At 40.8% G+C, this 18,196-nt stretch overlaps 1 protein-coding gene across 8 annotated transcripts in view; it reads left to right on the top strand.

Moving 5' to 3' along the window:
• Positions 1-893: 893 nt before the first annotated feature.
• The window catches only part of ZSCAN23 (zinc finger and SCAN domain containing 23), a 19,466-nt gene continuing 2,163 nt past the window's right edge, over positions 894-18,196 (top strand). Inside the window, exons 1-5 of one of the 8 annotated variants that reach the window (XM_037734886.1) lie at positions 5,815-5,851; positions 7,985-8,469; positions 8,706-8,811; positions 9,211-9,834; positions 12,729-18,130. In XM_037734886.1, the coding sequence (XP_037590814.1) occupies positions 8,062-8,469; positions 8,706-8,811; positions 9,211-9,821 (1,125 nt within the window). In that variant the 5' untranslated portion in view covers positions 5,815-5,851; positions 7,985-8,061 and the 3' untranslated portion in view covers positions 9,822-9,834; positions 12,729-18,130. Of the gene's footprint in view, positions 1,077-5,781; positions 5,852-7,984; positions 8,470-8,705; positions 8,854-9,210; positions 10,041-10,951; positions 11,984-12,728; positions 18,131-18,196 lie in introns of those variants that run through there. The other 7 variants (XM_037734888.1, XM_037734889.1, XM_037734885.1 and 4 more) reach the window with 7 other exon arrangements.

Raw genomic sequence — 18,196 nt, 5'->3', positions numbered from 1 at the left:
AAAAAAAGACATTTATCCAGTTCTTTGACTATACTCCCTTAACAGGATATAATTAAAAAACAAAACAAGCAAAGAAATTTTGAACTCTATGCAGTAGATATGTTATTGCCATTTATCGATATATTGGTATTATAATCTTGAAACTTTTTTTGAGATGGAGTTTCACTCTTGTTGCCCAGGCTGGAGTGCAATAGCTCCATCTCAGCTCACTGCAACCTCCACCTCCTGGGTTCAAGCAATTCTCCTGCCTCAGCCTCCCAAGTAGCTGGAATTACAGGCATGTGCCACCATGCCAGCTAATTTTGTGGGGGGTTTTTTAGTAGAGGTGGGGATTTTCCATGTTGGTCAGGTTGGTCTTCAACTCTTGATCTCAGGTGATCCGCCCGCCTCGGCCTCCCAAAGTGCTGGGATTACAGGCTTGAGCCACAGCGCCCAGCTGAAACTATTTTGTTTGTAAGATAGAGTAAATTTAGTGAATTTCTTTATGCTATTGGGAGCCAGAGTTTTCACAGTGGCGGGAAAGAAAAAAAATGTGCAACGGTGAAAAATGAAAAGGAATTCTGTGGAGTTGTTTTTGAACAGAAAGCATCTCATAAAATCCTCCATTTACATATATATGTACATATATGTATATATGTATATGTGTGTGTGTATACAAGAGCTAGAATATATATATATAGACACACACACACCGGTTAAATGGAGATAACGGTACCTAACTCGCAGGGTTGTCAGGCAGAGTATGAATTAACACGTGTTACAACACTATGTTAGCCGCTGTGACACTGCCGCCTGGAACACGGTCACCTAGCATCTCACTACGCCTGCAGACGGGGACGCACGACCACGGGTGAGGAGACCGCCGGCCTTCCGAGCCCGCGTTCCGGGGAGAACGCGCCGCGGTGACGCACTTCCGGCCTTTGTCGCATCTCCCCGCGGCTGCAGTCGGGGATTCGGAAGCGCCGTGACCTGCGCTAGGTGGCGTCTCCTCTCGCGGATGCCGCGCTGAGCCTCGGAGTCGGGCTGCCGCTGAGGGGCTTCGGAACGGCCGGCCTGTGCGCTGCGACCCGGACCGGGTATGGGGATTTGGCGGCAGGGGCTTCTCGGTCGGAGATGGGCCGGGCAGGGGAGGGCAGAGGGGGTTTCTCCGGAGCCTGGACGGGCCTGTTCCCCGAGTCCGCGTCGTTGCTCCTCCCCTTTCCTCCACCCGTTTCTGTTCCTGCGTTCTTCAGCCTTTCAGCCCTGGTACTGGGGGCACTCTGAACTCTCCCTGTCTGCATCTTAGGATCCGACAGATTCGGATATGAAAAAATGTGTACTGTGCACTTATTTTAAAGAATGAACAGAGATAGTTTTACAAGATGCCGCAGCCTTTCTTGGTCTTGCTGCTATCGATTTTTTTCCAAAAGAATAAATAGCATTTACTATGTGCCAGCCCAGCCCTGTTCTAAGCACGTCCCAAATACTATGTTTCTCATAACTCTGTAAGATAGGTACTGTTATTATGTAGACTATGCCCCACCTCCCTGTCCTGCCTCTTTTTAAAATTAACCTACAAGAATAAAATGAAGTTAAGTAACTTGCCCAAGGTCATAAAGCTAGTAAGGGCTGTAGGAAGGATTCAAATCCAGGCACTGTGGCTCCAGAGTCCATTTTCTTAAAACCTTTGCTATGCTCACTCCAGTCTGTGTATTAGCTTAATAGCCATAGCCTGGGAGATTAACCTGGCTCATTTGAATCCGGTCTTTCTTTTGGACCTCAGTCGTCCTGGGTTTCTAGTTAGGATTTACTTGGAGAGGAGAATACATCTGAAGACACATATCTTTCAGTGTGTCTGCAAACATGATAAAATGGCCATTTTATTGATTTGTGTGCTTGTTTTTGCCCACTCATCTTGTTCTTTGGGCAACAGAAAAGATTACAGTCTTGGCCCTAAGGGAAGGTAGCAACTATTAATTAAGCCACCATTGTACCAAAATTGCACATTATCTCATTAAAAGATTAATTTGCAGGTTTATATTCGAGGCCAGGCTTTGTGCAAAAAAAAAACATTTTCTGTGCATTATCTCATTTAATATTCTCAACAAGTTGGCAAGGTAGTTGTTGCCCTCATTTCATGTATGAGCTTGAGGCTTAGAAAAATCAAGTAACTTGCCCAAGATCACTGTGTTAGAATTTACAAGGGGCGGGCTGTGGTGGCTCATGCCTGTAATCCCAGCACTTTGGGGGGCTGAGGTGGGCGAATCACCTGAGGTCAGAAGTTCAAGACCAGCCTGACCTGTATGGTGAAACTCTGTCTCTACTAAAAATACAAGAAGTAGCCAGAAGTGGTGGTGGCACCTGTAATCCCAACTATCCAGGAGGCTGAGGCAGGAGGATTGCTTGAACCTGGGAGGTGGAGGTTACAGTGAGCCAAGATCCTGCCACTGCACTCCAGCCTGGGCAACAGAGCAAGACTCCATCTCAAAAGAAAAAAAATTCATAACCATATCTGCCCGTGTTCTTTGCTACCTCATACTACCTTCTGCTTATCTAAGGTAAATAAAATATATGGGCTTATATCAACTCTATGTATGTGTGCACATGTGTATACATGTGTATGTATGATTGCAAATTTATAGAAAATGAAAAAGACACATTCCAGTCTTTAAGACTGTTTATTTTGGGGTAGTAGAACTTGGTGAAGGAATTATGTATTCCGCTCTACTTTTTGGATTTAAAAAAATGGTTCTGAAGAGAAGTAACGGTAAAGATGAATTGTGACTGATGGTGAAAGATATGACTCATACAGTACATGACAAAGGAGAGTGAGCTGAAATGGATAACGAAGACTTCAGAGAGGATGTGCGATTTGAATCAAGCTGCAGAGACTGGATAGGGTTTGAATGAGGGCATAAGGCAAGAGCAAGGTCATGGCACAGGGATGAGAAAAGCCTGATTAGAATAGTGAGAAAGAAAGCCTGACTGGAACTGAGGGTTCTGCTTGTGGAACAGAGGAAAGCAACAGTGGAGCCAGACAACAGAAGCTAAAGGTCTGACTGGTTTTAAGCTGTGCTTGAGAGTTTGGGAATTCATCCAATTAGTGAGAAGCCAGAGATGGTATCAGCAGAGGTGAGGGTTGTTGGGTGTATGGTGATAAAGGCACATTTATATTGTGTGCTGCTTAGTCTTCACCTACATGCATAGCCTTGGTAAAGAGCATCCGTCCATGAGGATGATGGTAGATTTGGGGATGTTGAGCTTGCTGAGGCTCTAGGGGGAACCAACTTTAAAATGCAGATTATTGTGCTAATTATATACTTGGTATATACACTGAGGTGGTGATCCTGAATGGGAAATTAGGAACTTGATGTGACCGGGGGGGCAGGATTATAAAAAACTGGGGAAGCCTTTTGGAGACACTGGGTTCAAAGAAGAACTCATATATGCTGGTGCAAGGATCTGGGTACTAAGTCCACAAGATAAAAGCAAAATCAGTTGAAGGAAGGCAAAAATGAACCCAGAGTATACAGAGAAAATAGGGAAATTTATATTTGTGAAATTGAATATTTGAAACACCACATCTCAGAAATGAATTTTTCTGGGCAGAAGTCTAAGCTTCAGCTGCATTGTCTTTGAATAGAAAAGGTTTGACTTGGAAACCAAGAGGCACAAGTGATAAATAAGAAAAGACATTTTTCAGAGCCTAGAAAGTTGAAAAAAAGAAAGCATGAGTGACTGTTTCATCCCTTGAATCTATGGTACGTTTACTGACTAATGTGAGAGTACATATTCTGAATTTAGCTATTTGATATTTGTACCACAAAACTTTCTTACCCTATAACAAATTCAGCAGACCAGGTTTCAAGCCGTGACCATCTCTTCCCTGGATGATTGTCACAGCATTCCTCTCTGCTTCCACTTAGCCCCAAGGTCACTGACACGGCAGCTAGAGTTATGCTTTTATATTAAATGTAAGTAAAATTTTGTTACCCCTTGGCTCAAAATCCTCGGTGGTTTCCATATCTCATAGAGTACAAGCTAGAGCCCTTACCACTGCCTTTCATGATCTGTTTCCAAACTCCTTGCTTTATCTCCCATCACTTTTCCTTTTGTTTTTTTTGTATCATTGCCCTTGTTCAACTAGCGATTATTGAAAAATCAAGGCATGTTCCCACCTGCAACACTTTGCACTTGCAGTTCCCTTTGCGGGAACAGTCTTTCTCTAGATAGACATGTGACTTGCTTCTCACTTCCCACAGAACTGTTCAACCATTACCTTATCAAGGCCTTCCCTGACTCTATAAAATAGCAAGCTTTCATTCCCCTTACTCTCTCCTTTCCCTTTATTTTCTTTACAGCATTTATCACTATTTCACAAATACTTAATTATTTTCTGCCTCCTGGACCCCTTTTCCTCATCCTGGCCTCTTCTTTCCCCAACAGAGAGTTAGTGTTATAGCAGTGGAGACTGTAAATTCTGAAGTCAGATTTGTTGGGTTTGAATTGCAGCTTCATTACTTCTACCTGTAACTGACTTGGACTTTGGACTAGTAACCTAAATTTTTTGTATCTGAGTTTTCTCATCTGTGCTATGGTGGTAATAATAGCACCTTCTTCATGGTTGTTTTGAGGATTAAATGGTTTAGTATATATAAAGCATCCGTAACAATACCTGGCATGTTAAAAGCACTATAAATGTCTGCTATTATTAATATTGTTATTAGAATGTCAATTCCATGAGACTAGGGACTTTGTTATAATTGCAGCCACATCCCTAGTGCCTAGAACAGTAGTTAGAATATGATAGGCTCTCAATAAACATTTGCTAAATGAACGAGTGTTATATGAAAAGTTATGACAGAAAAAGATAATATGGTAGTCACAGTAGTGGTGAGTCCACATCAAGAAAAGCAGGGGAAGGCCTGGCATGGTGGCTCATGCCTGTAATACTAGCACTTTGGGAGGCCAAGGCAGACAGATCACAAGGTCAGGAGTTTGAGACCAGCCCGGACAACATGGAGAAACCCCATCTCAATTAAAAAGAAAAAAAGAGCTGGGCTTTGTGGTGAGTCCCTGTAATCCCAGCTACTCGGGAGGCTGAAGCAAGAGAATCATTTGAACCCAGGAGGCAGAAGCTGCAGTAAGCCGAGATTGCACCATTGCACTCCAGCCTGGGCGACAGGGCGAGACTCCGTCTCAGAAAGAGAGGAAAGGAGGAAGGGAGGGAAAGAAAAGGAAAAAAGGAAGGAAGGAGGGAGGAGGGAAGGGGGAAGGGGAATAAAAGTGGGGGGAAATATGAATTTGAGGATTCTGTCTTTAGAGAAAAAATTCTTTGTACAATTTCTGGGGTAGTGATTATAAAAGGCAACCAAACCAAAGATCTCAGAACGTTATGGAGAGGATTATGTGTGCAGGTTATCCAGAAGGATGCTGTCCCATGCCAGTAGCTTTTTGCCCTTTGATAAATATAATCACAACATGAATCTAACTTTTCTTCTAGTTGTAATATGATCAGTGTTCACTTGTAATTTAAATACCTGACATGGTTTGGCTGTGTCCCCAGCCAAATCTCATCTTGAATTCTAGTTCCCAAGTTCCCATAATCCCCATGTGTTGTGGGAGGGACCTGGTGGGAGGTAATTTAATTATGGGGCAGGTACCTTCATGCTGTTCTCGTGATAGTGAGTTCTCATGACAGCTGATGGTTTTATAAGGGGCTTTTCCCTCTCCTCGGCACTTCTGATGGTTTTATAAGGGGCTTTTCCCTCTCCTCGGCACTTCTCCCTGCTGCTGCCATGTGAAGAACATGTTTGCTTCCCCTTCCACCATGATTGTAAGTTTCCTGAGGCCTCTCCAGCCGTGCTGAACAGTGAGTCAATTAAACCTTTTTCCTTCATAAATTACCCAGTCTTGGGTATGTCTTTTTTAGCAGCATGAGAGCAGGCTAATAAAATACCCTATCCTTAGTTATTTAATTTCACAATCAATGTCAATACCTAAGAACAGTGTAGGGTTGCTGGGCACAGTGGCTCATGCCTGTAATCCCAGCACTTTGGGAGACCAAGGTGGGTGGATCATCTGAGGTCAGGAGTTCAAGACCAGCCTGGCCAACGTGGTGAAACCTCATCTCTACTAAAAATACAAAAATTAGCCTGGCATGGTAGCGGTCACCTGTAATCCCAGCTACTCAGGAGGCTGAGGCAGGAGAATTGCTTGAACCCAGGGGGCGGAGGTTGCAGTGAGCCAAGATCGTGCCACTGGACTCCAGCTTGGGTGACAGAGTGAGACTCTGTCTCAAAACAAATAACAACAACAAAGAACCCAAACAAACAGAATAGTGTAGGGTTATTTTTGCAATGGATTACAATAATTTTCTTATAATTAAAAATATTTTATTCTACAGGTTATTTTTCATTTGTGGGTCATAAAATCTGTTCCCAAGCTTTTTTATCTTTTAATGAAATAGGTTTAAAAAATAATTGTATGTCACGATATAGAGCAAGCATACATATTGTTTTGCAAAAGTATTATTTCAGTTATTTGTATATCTCATAAATGCACAAACATACACTCATATGAATGTGCATGTATGTTCTGGGTTATAATATAAAATATTTCTTAATAAGGGTCCTGGTCAAAAAAGTTTGAAAGTCTCTGCTTCAAATGCTGCTTAGAAATCAGTGGGTCACATAATTGTTTTTCTTTCAGAAAATTGCCTTCATTAAGTACTATCCTAGTTTAAGATTGCTCATAAGTTTCTTTATTTTTATTTTTGTTTTTTCTTTTGAGACAGAGTCTCGCTCTGTTGCCCAGGCTGGAGTATAGTGATATGATCTTGGCTCACCGCAATCTCTGCCTCCTGGGTTCAAGTGATTCTCCAGCCTCAGCCTCCCCAGTAGCGGGGATTACAGGCACGTGCCACCACGCCCAGCTAATTTTTGTATTTTTTAGTAGAGACAGGGTGTCGTCACATTGGCCAGGCTGGTCTCGAACTCCTCACCTCAGGAGTCATAGACATTTGTCTTTTTATTAGCAGTAATTTTATTTTACATAAAATTGCCCACTCTCTACCTTCAAGTAGCTTCAAAGAGAAAAAATTTCCAAGAAATTAAAGGGCAACAAAAAGCTCAAATTCTACTCCTGTTTTAAAGTACTAGAATCAGTATTTCGTTCATTTTAATATCTCTGAGCCTAGACCACTACAGTCAACTACTTTGATTCTTTTGTCTTAGCGCTTAAACCACCAAGATATTCATTTAATCTTACAATAACATAAGAAAAATAACAGTGTTACCACTTTAGAGTTTACTAAACACCCAGCTTCATTGTGCTCATTATCCTCATTTTATCTTTGTATCAACCTAGAAAGATACGCAGTGTTGGTTTTAGGATTCCTATTTTATAGAACGAAGAGACCAAGGCTCAAAACATGAAGCCCAAGACTTTGGAGGGAATACCAGCAGGATGATTTCTCAGCCCAGTACCTTCCACATGTTAAACCTAGATCTCTCTCCTCCATCCCTCCCATGATTGGAGGGACTCTGCCTCTCCTCTCTAAGGGCATTGCTTAACATTCTTACTTTTTATCTTCTTTACTTTCCCTCCATCCTCCATTTATTTCCTTTTTCTCCTTGATTCTTGGTGTCATCTGTGACCACTTGGGCCCAAAGTGCTTGTTTACCCTCATACGGCGAAAATTTGCCTTGAATTTAGCATCTTGCCATTCAAGTTAAAACCCAATATACTCAAGCTGATTTGAGCTGTTTCATTCAGGATGATTGAAACAGTATCTTCATTTAGTAAACTGTAGGAGTTTTTGTTTCTTCCATTTCTCTTTTTCTTCTATCTGGATTTGTATGTCCAAAGTATCTATTATTAATCAAATTTCGACGTTCCTTCTTCATGAGACAAAGTGGCTGATTTTAGTATAAATACTCCATTTCCTCCTTGTCCTGAGGTTTTCTGCATTTTTATATTTTTTTCTTTGCAAATTATTGTCTAGATCTCGGGGTTTCCAGAAGAAAAGATCAAGGGAGAATTACCAAGAATAGATTCTTTTTCTGAATAGTTAAACCTTTGATGTCCATAACCTTGACCCTTCAGACTGCAGAGATGCAGGAAGGACTTCTGGCAGTGAAGGTAAAGGAGGAAGAGGAGGGACACTCCTGTCGGCCAGAATCAGGCCTGTCAAGAAATAAACCTCATACTAGAGAGATCTTTCGTCGACGCTTCAGGCAGTTCTGCTATCAGGAAACCCCTGGGCCCCGGGAGGCTCTTCGAAGACTCCAGGAGCTCTGCCATCAGTGGCTGAGACCGGAGATGCACACGAAGGAGCAGATCCTGGAGCTGCTGGTGCTGGAGCAGTTCCTGACTATCCTGCCTGAGGAGCTCCAGGCCTGGGTGAGAGCATACCATCCTCTGAGTGGAGAGGAGGCAGTGACTGTGCTGGAGGATTTGGAGAGAGAGCTGGATGAACCAGGAGAGCAGGTGAGAAGACAGGAGAACAGGTGTTTGTATCTGTAAGAACAAGTATGGGATTTCAGTGTAACAAGAAGAGGATTTTTTTATGCCAGACTTAATCTCCTGTAGGCTTTTAAACTCTCTGCCTCTGTTTTTTCTTTGCCAACTTCTTGGTCCTTCTTTTCTATCCAGTGGCCCTGAGAAGGCCTCCTTGCAGTGTTCTGTCTGATACTTGGTTCCCAACTGTTCTTGATTTCCACCAGGTCCTGACCCATGCTTATGACGAGGAAGAGTTTGTAAAGGAGAAGGCAACTCCAAGATCAGATCAGGAGTCATCAAATGGCCAATTCCAAGCCTTGGAAGAGCAATGTCAGTATAATTTGCAAGAGGTGTGCCCAGTTCAGGAGATTGGTGAGGATTAGAATTTCCTCAGAGAGCCTACCCCATTCTCTGAATATTTATCAATTCAACACATTTATTTAGTGTCTGCTGTATGCCAGGCACTATGCCAGGTACCAGGGGTACAGTGATAAACAAGACTGATGTGGTCCCTGCTCCCATGAAGTTTACAGTCTAGTGGGAGAGGCAGACAATTAAGTAAGCAGTTATAATACAGTGCATCTTTTCCCTGAGGTCTGGGTATAATAGTTTTAGAGTGAAAAAATAAACAGAAAAAGTGGCTACTTGTCCCCTTCCACCCATTCTCCTGGCCACTTTTTTTGTTATCTTTCATACTTCATGTTATCTTTCATGTTATCATTATTTTAGATGGCAAGGCTGGGACTTGGAATGTGGAGTTAGCCCCAAAGGAGATTTCTCAGGAAGTGAAATCTCTTGTACAAGTTCCTGGAAAACTGAATGGTAATATTACTCAGATGCCTGAGTATGGAGATATCTGTGACCATGAGGGCAGACTGGAAAAGCAAAGGGTGAGCTCTTCAGTGGAGAGACCCCATATCTGTAGTGAATGTGGAAAAAGCTTCACCCAGAATTCCATTCTTATTGAGCACCAGAGAACACACACCGGTGAGAAGCCTTATGAATGTGCCGAGTGTGGGCGGGCCTTCAGCCAGCGGTCAGGCCTGTTCCAGCACCAGAGACTCCACACTGGGGAGAAACGCTACCAGTGCAGTGTTTGTGGCAAAGCCTTCAGTCAGAACGCCGGGCTTTTCCATCACCTCAGAATTCACACTGGGGAGAAACCTTACCAGTGTAATCAGTGCAGTAAGAGTTTTAGTCGACGTTCAGTCCTCATTAAGCATCAGAGAATTCATACTGGAGAGAGACCTTATGAATGTGAAGAATGTGGCAAGAACTTCATTTACCATTGCAACCTAATCCAGCATCGGAAAGTCCACCCTGTGGCTGAATCAAGCTAACTCCTTGGAACAGGTAGGGAAAAATTTCCTTACATATGACCACTAGCCAAGATGGCAAGGGTACTGTTTCTTTCTTTGTCCCTGCTGTGTCCTCTAGCATAGAAAGTCAGGGGAAAACCAGTAAAAATTCCCTTATTTTTATGCAGAGAAAAGCATAATATCTTAAATACATCTGCTGAGTTCTCTGGTCGGTGACATCCTCAGCTTTGCGATACTGAATACTGTCTCTTGTGTTGACTTCATTATATATGCTGTAGACCTAGTTTCATACACATCTGGGCAAGAGGTTTTCTAAGTGTATTTCAGGAAAACTTCATCCTAGTTTATTAAAACTTTTTTTTTTTAAGTTTTAAAATAATTATATGTAGCCTGAGTATAAAATAATCTCAAAGGCAGTTCACTGAGTATTTAAAAATAATAATAATAAAATTCATAATATAGGTTACCTGACTACTTTCCATTCACATAAGATATGATCATTTGCTTTTTAACCTACAAAAAGGGCAGATGAATCTTCCTGTATAAATGTAGATTTATAGTAAGTTAGATTGCTGTAGATTTTTTAGTTTTAGCCTTTAGTCAGGAACTAAGAAATTGAAGCAACCATATGTTATTAGCAGCTCAGTGGCTCTTCATAACAAATATTGCTGATGATTTTAAATTTACACAGAGCTAAGAAACTTAGCTAAAAATCTGTTATCTCACCTGAGACTTTTGATTGGAAAATATAGGCCTCTTTGTGTTTTTTCCATTAACATATAATGAGCATTTTTTGTTTTTGCCTTTTTCTACTTTATTCAATATTTTGTATGGAAAATTTGAAACATCAGGGAAGAGAAGAGTATGATCACTCTTTCATGTTGTTTGATTTTATGGCCTCCACATTTCTCAGCATTTACTATTGATTAACACCAAGGTCATACATAAAAAAATTTCTTTCTCAACATTGACTAAGTAACTCTTTGCAAAGCTTTATACAAGGTCCAGGAGACAAAGAAATGAAAAACCTATGGTGAAAAGAATCGAGTTTGGAATACACCCAAATACCCAGTATACAACAGGTAACTTAAGAATAACAGAATCACTCTAAGGGTCCCTAGAGATCACTTCTGCATGCCTTTATTTGACAGATAAAAAGAAGTTCTGAGAAGTGACTAAGATCATAGAGCCAGTTAAAAGCAGAGCTGGAACTAGAACCCTGTCACCTAATTCTTTGTGTAACACTCTTTCTACTAAGCCACTGGGAGGATTATATCACCAAATTAAAATTACAAGTATATGAAATTTATTGGACTTATAAGTCATTGAAGTTGCTCAACAAATGTCCCCCATTTGTATGTTTCAATAAATGTACAACCCTTCTATTTAATTTACAGTGGAGTCCAGGAAAGACTGTCGTCACTTAATCCTCACTGGAAGCATTTTATTTATTTTTGTAATGATTATTTTTAACTTTTAAAATTTAATTTACTTAGGAGGACTTTTTTAAAAAAGATAATTCATTCTTCGCCTGATTCAAAAATCAAAATAATACAAAAAGGTCTACTTCTTCCCTTTATAGGTAGCCATTTTATTATTTTCTTATGTATCTTTTAGTGTTTCTTTCCGTAAATGTAAGGAAATAGGAATGTATAATCTTATTTCCTCCATTACTCAAAAAGCATATTATTTATACTGTTCTAATACCTTGCTGTTTTCTTGAAAGAATATAATTTTTAGAGATGTCCACATCGTAACACAGACCTTCTTTATTTTTTTAATAAGTTAATAGGATTTTATTTGTTCATTCTCCATAGTTTATTTGACAGACTCCAATAGATGAAAAAAAAATCACTATTTAAGAATGTTACATATTGTTTCATTCAAGTTTAGTCCAAGTTAAGTTTCTTCTGTTCAAAAGCTAACAACTTTTATATGAGCTAGGAAACAAGGTGTGGGCAACCAGAATTGCACATAATTCTTCTACAAAGAAATGGAGAAGTGATGGGTGGTATTTTTCAGCTTAGTGTATTTGGTTCTATCATCACATATTCTTACACTTGACATTTCAAACTGTTTGTGTCAGTACTTGAGGCTAATTGTGGGTATTATAAAAAATCTTTTTTTTTTTTTTGAGATGGAATCATGCTCTGACACCAGGCTGGAGTGCAGTGATGCAATCTCAGCTCACTGCAACCTCCACCTCCCGGTTCAAGTGATTCTTCTGCCTCAGCCTCCCAGCTACAGATGCATGCTACCACGCCCAGCTAATTTCTGTATTGTTTTTTTTGGATGGTCTTGATCACCTGACCTCATGATCTGCCCGCCTCGGCATCCCAAAGTGCTGGGATTATAGGCATGAGCCACCACGCCACGCCTATAAAAAATCTTATATTTCCTCAAGAGTATTTTTTTATTGTCTTGAGGTTAAATTATTTCCAAGAGAAATAGCTACAGATTTTTGAGTAAAGAAAAATATAGTAGACTTAAGTTTCAAGTAACATCAACTTCTTAAGTAAATACATATTCCATAAAGTCATATAATACATATTCTATAGTATTCAGAGTTAATAAATATCTTAAATGCCTCTCTATAAGTTGAAGCAGCATGTTTGGCTAATTCCATTACATCAGGTCTTAAAAGATTTAAAATATGAACAGATGAGGTTTTTGAAGGATGTATTTTTTTTTAATAAAGACGGGATTTTACCATGTTGGTCAGGCTGGTCTTGAACTCCCAACCTCAGGTGATCCACCCGCCTTGGCTTCCAAAGTGCTTGGATTACAGGCATGAGCCACCATGCCCAGCCTGAAGGATGTATTTCTAAGGAATGAATTTTCATACCTGCACCTGAATGTTGGATGTTTGATTTGTTTTGTGCTTGTTTTCTCACAGCTCTCAAAATATCTTGTCTTTCTCAACAACAGGAAAATCTTAAGAAGCAAAATATGTTACATATGCTGTAGAGACAGAAATACCACTTAGAATGCAATGATGCTTAACATGATTAAAATGACTTGACAGTTAACAAACTAGCGTCCCTTGTTTTCTGATAGTAATTGTGTAGATTCTCTTATGGTAATCTTTTATCTAGGGTGCACATTCCTCAGTAATTGAAAAATAATATTTGACTTAACTGATAGACAATGGCATGTAGACATTGGCTGCTTCTGCGATTATTCTAGTTCTTCTTGGACAGAAGTTCTTAGTTGTCTCCCTTTCACATTTCTAAATTTCTCTCACTTCTCTCTCCCATTTTTACTACCCTGGCTCCTTTATTCAACCCATTAAGACTCTAGCACAGACCTCTTTTCAGGTGTTTCCTGGACCAGTATCTACCGCTTTCTGTTCCCTTGAAAAGTCTAGTCTGAAAGAGCAGAGTAGTCACCGTTCTACGGCTGAGCAAGATGTAGGAAATATTGATTCAAATCCATTTAAATAAACTTACTGGTTCTTGAGGACAGTCTGACACCCCTTTGAGCACTGTTCAGGACAGTGGATGCTGCATCAAGAAATAACTGAGAATCTTGCAACCGCATTAGCCTAGAGCTGTAAATAGAGCTCTGAAAACTCGCTATAATTTTGATTTCTTGGTCAAGATTCCAGTAATATCAAGTATCTGTTCATATTTTACATTTGCAAATGACTCCTATTTTCTGTATCTGATTATACTTTTTCTTTAAAAAATATATTAAAGTTTATAGTGGAAGGTTGTTTTACATTTTCTAAAAAGACAAAAATTACCTCTAAGGAGATTTTAAAAGGAAAATGTATCTAAAATTAAATCTATTATAAAATATGAAATCTTTTCTGTGGAATAATTTTGAGATATAAAATATGTACCAATATACTTGTTTCATTGGTTAAATGTTGAACTATTAATTGAGAAAAAATAAGTTGTTTTTTTTTTTGGAGAGGGAGATGGGGAGTAGAGGAATATCTTTTGATCAGAGGGGACAGGGTGAGGCAAGACCTATCAAAGATATGCTAAAGAATCGAGAGTTTTTGAGTTTGGCTGGATCAACAGACAGTGGGAGATGGTAGGTAGGAGCCACACTGAGAAGGCCCTGTACTTTCAGAATGAGTTTAGTGTTTGTCTGGTAAGAAAATATTAGCTTTAAAAAGATATTTTAAGAGCTTAGCAAATATCATACCTAAATGAGAAAAGCGAAGTTCAAATGCTTAAGAACTTGTAGTAATCTTTTATCACCTTAAAAAATTTGAAAAGGAAACCAATTATGAACAGAGATCACTGTGAATTATATATGGTTTCATAGACACTTACACTTGGAACCCTGAGACTCATTGTAGGCATCTGCAAACAACAGCAGCAACAAAGTGGGATGGAAAGAAAAAAGAAAAAAATATGAGGACATAAAAAGGAATCAGATGGTAAAGTTAGATGCTAAAACTCTAGATTGGACAAAAAATGGTGACCAAAGGAAAAAGTAAAAAGATAGACGCAGGGACAGATTGTTGCCAAGAAACATGCTTCATCTTCATTATTAGAAATCTCTCTTATTTATCTGGTCTAAGTTTTTAGATGCTATTGTTTAAGCAGTGAAAATAATCTCACTGCCCTTTACTCCTCACACATTTTATTATTTCCCATAAAATGGATAGGGAGAAAAGCATAGTCTATAAAACTCTGTGATTTTTAGGTCTCTTTGAACCTATCCCTAGTTTTCTATGTCAACTGCCAATGGGCAGTGTTGAAGACACTATTTCTTGATGATACCTGCACTACAGTCACCTGGGTTGTTTGTCTGAACTGCAGTTTTCTGAGCCTCACCCCAGACCTACTCATTCAGTTTCTGAGACAGAACCTGAGAATCTGCATTGACCTACTGAATCAGTTTCTGAAACAGAACCTGAGAATCTTTTCACTGAAAATGAAAAGGAGTGCTGTTAATAATTACACCAAGACAACAGGCATAAACCAGGATGTGTGGTCCCTATACTAATAATTTTTACAGTAGGCAGTATTTTTTCAACCAAGGAGATAGAAGAGACAGAGAATCAGAAAGATTACAATGTTCTGTCATGAAAACGAATGCAGAACATGAAAAAGGCTGTTGGAGACTTAGGTGTAGCCACCTAGCCCAAGATAGCCCCCAGTAATAGATGTATTGGATTAGACAAGAAAGGATGGGATAATATGTCTGCAAAACAAACACAGGGCCCCTCACCCAAACCCCCTGTTAAGACAAACCCATTCTTTACATAGCTAGTTACCAAAGATGAACCTATTGAGTGAATGGTTTACCAGACAAGGTGGATGATGTCCTGGAAGCACAGGAGTGTTTCAGTGGTATAGGAACCAATAGAGTACAGTGTTCAACCTTATGCTGTAGAAGAAAGTGAGAAGATAGAGGACTGAATCAGAAGCTTACAATGTTAGGGCAAACAGCCATTTTAAGCAAGTAGTTGGGTGAAGGGGAAGGGGGCAGATATTATACCAAGTAGTTTCATAATTTATCACATCCTTTGTTGGCTGTGGAGAGGAGCCCTTTTGCCACTGAATGGTACCAAAGACAGCTGACCTTGCCTTAAGTGTGTCAGTAGATCTTCAGGCAGCTATTCAAAAACTGCCTCAAGATCATTCCTCAATTGTGATTGTGCTCAGCACAACTGCAGGTATAGGGGTGGCAGTGGCCTCCCCTTACCACCCCTGACTTCTGCTAACTCATTGTAGAGGGGTATGTAGTGAGGGATAGTTACTTGGGGGGACCTGATTTATTTAAACAGGTTTAAAACAATGGAGAGCAAGCCAACATCTTCCCCTCTTGTCTCCACTTTCCTCAGGTGAGTGTTGATTATTGCATTTGACCCTTGGCGGGGCAGAGTGAAGGTAACTGGACAATTGGTGTGGTACATATAATAACTGACCCAGGGTTGGTTGGTTGGGTTTTTTTACTTTGAAAGCCCTTTATCTTCTGAGAGTCATGACCAGGAATGTGGGAGGAGCTCTGAGTGTGCCTGTGCCTAGACCATACACCCCCATCAGCCATCCCAGGAGCTTGGTTGGGCTCTACGGTGCTTGCTGGGGCAGAATTAAGGAATCTCCCTGAGGACAGAGGGAAAGACCCTGATGCCTGAGACCTCGGAGAACCAAGGTCCTAGGGAACCGTAGGTGCGTCAGGATCCAGTGAGAGTAGTTAAGTGTCTTCAGCCAAGGAGAGAGAGAAGTCAACCCAGACTGAGTGGCTGCTGAATACCCCGGTTGGCCTGAGCTTTTTGGGGGCCACTTCTGAGCTTACAAAGGCCAGCCAGGTCATGTGCACAAATAAACCACTGAGACTGATGGATCCTCCAAGATTCCTAGAGAGGCAGCAGAGAAGCCGGCCCAAGTGCATTAGCATATGGAAGTTTCTCCAGTGTCCTGTGCATTGCGGACCAACTATTTCCTTTCCCTTAGAGAAGTGTTCAGTTTTTAGTTTCCCCCCCCCGACTCTGTGTAGGCGCTGTCTTGGTCTCCTATACCCATGCAAGACCTCCATACTTTCTCAGCGATCCAAGGATCATGGTACTTGGAGGTGGTGCTGTTGCCCCATTTTCCTGCGCTTCCTCGAGTTCCCCTCTTTTATGTAGATCTCTCAGGATCTGGATTTTGTGTTCTGTGTCAGCTCCACCAGACATTTCAGAGACGCAGAGAACTGAACAAAGCGCGGTACAGAACTGGGTCTGTATGGATCACCTCCTTCTCAGATGGGGGCACAGACTTACCGGTGGGGAAGCCTCACTGGAATCCATAGGCTAACGGGTCTTTATGGCCAAAAGTTGGTTTCCTTGTATGTTTCCTGAATCCTACGGCTGTTTTACCTGAATGGTTTTACAGAGTTTTCACAAAAATCCCCTATACAAATTGTCGTGATACTGTATATCTGTAAAGGCTTAGTACTTAAAGATAAATACTTTGCATGATCCTACCAATTCTGCAAAACAAAGAGAAGTGGTACGTGAATTTCTCTGGGTAAGGAAACTTTGAGAAGTTAGCACATTCAAGCAAGCATTCATTGAGTGCTGCACACTGGGCCAGGCTTTATGTCGCAAAAATGGGACCATGCCAGATAAAAGGCATTTTTTACTGTAAAGTGTAATGAGAAAGACATGTTGCCTTGACGAAAATAAACTTTGTACATAGGGACTTTGGAGGTGGGATGTTAAAGATAGCTTCCTTGAGTAGCCAATAGCAGAGCTGTCTCTGTGGACTGTCTGAAGTTGAATAGCAAAGAGGAAATGGACCTTGAGGGATAGAGTATATAAACAAGGGATCAGAAAACCATTTCAGGAAACTGCAAATAAATGAAGGTGGGTGCATTCCAGCCTGGGCAACAAGAGTGGCAGAGGTGGGGCAAACAGAGTAGAGAGTAACTGAAATATGCTGAGGAATTTAAACTTTATAGGGCAGTGTGCTTTTCCAGAAATGTCACCGTACGTAAATAAAATCTGTATGCACACTGGTAAGCAAAAGAGACTAGGCTAAGGACATCAGCCTTCCTGGCCACCCCGGTAACTGAAGAGATCAGTATGCTGGTACTCCTGTAAGCCATTTGGAGCACCCAGTAAACTGTGGCAATGCATAGTAGTTGGGCAATTAAATGCTCTTTCTGGATTTAAGCAGAGGAGTAATGTAGTCTTACTAGCTTTCTAGAAATACTCTAAAAGTGGTGTGGTGAATGAACTGGAAGGGTGCAAAACTGAAAGCAAGAGAGACAAGAGACTTTTAGTTGTTAGAGAAAGAACCAAAACCATAAGTTGGTGAAAGTAAGTTACTGGCAACAGAAATGAAGAGGGCACCAGATGGAACTGTATTAAAGATTACAGATTTAACTAGACCTGATGACTAATTAGATTGATGAAAGTGAGAAAAAAAAGGTACTGAGAGCACTTCCTGTCACATACTAAGTACTACATAAGTATTATTTCAAATAAATGTAGCCAGGGCTAAATGATTAGGTAAATGTGGCACTATTTTATAAGAGGTGGCTAATATTGGATGAAAAATTGGTCACAAGGGGAAAATGATGAATTTTGGTGGTGAGGTCAAGATGCTTATAAGACGTACAAGTGAAAGGGTCTCATGCACCACTGGACTATAAGGGTCTGGAGCTCCAAAGAAAGGCTAGGATGAGAGAATCAGACTTGGGAGTTTTCAGGTGAAAGTTAATATCATAGAATGGTTGCGATTGCCCACAATGAATGTGGGATGAGAATACGGCTGGATTTCAATTTAGGATACTAGACATTTTTGACAGGCAGAGTAAGAGCCATGAAGTAGACTAAAGAATAGTCATTGGAGGCCAGGCGCGGTGGCTCACGCCTATAATCCCAGCACTTTGGGAGGCCGAGGCAGGTGGATCACGAGGTCAAGAGATCGAGACCATCCTGGTCA

This window comes from Cebus imitator, unplaced genomic scaffold, assembly GCF_001604975.1.
Source record: "Cebus imitator isolate Cc_AM_T3 unplaced genomic scaffold, Cebus_imitator-1.0 Scaffold681, whole genome shotgun sequence".
In the NCBI taxonomy this organism is placed as follows: domain Eukaryota; kingdom Metazoa; phylum Chordata; class Mammalia; order Primates; family Cebidae; genus Cebus; species Cebus imitator.
Note: the sequence above shows the minus strand (reverse complement) of the source record. Positions and strands in the feature narration are given on the sequence as shown.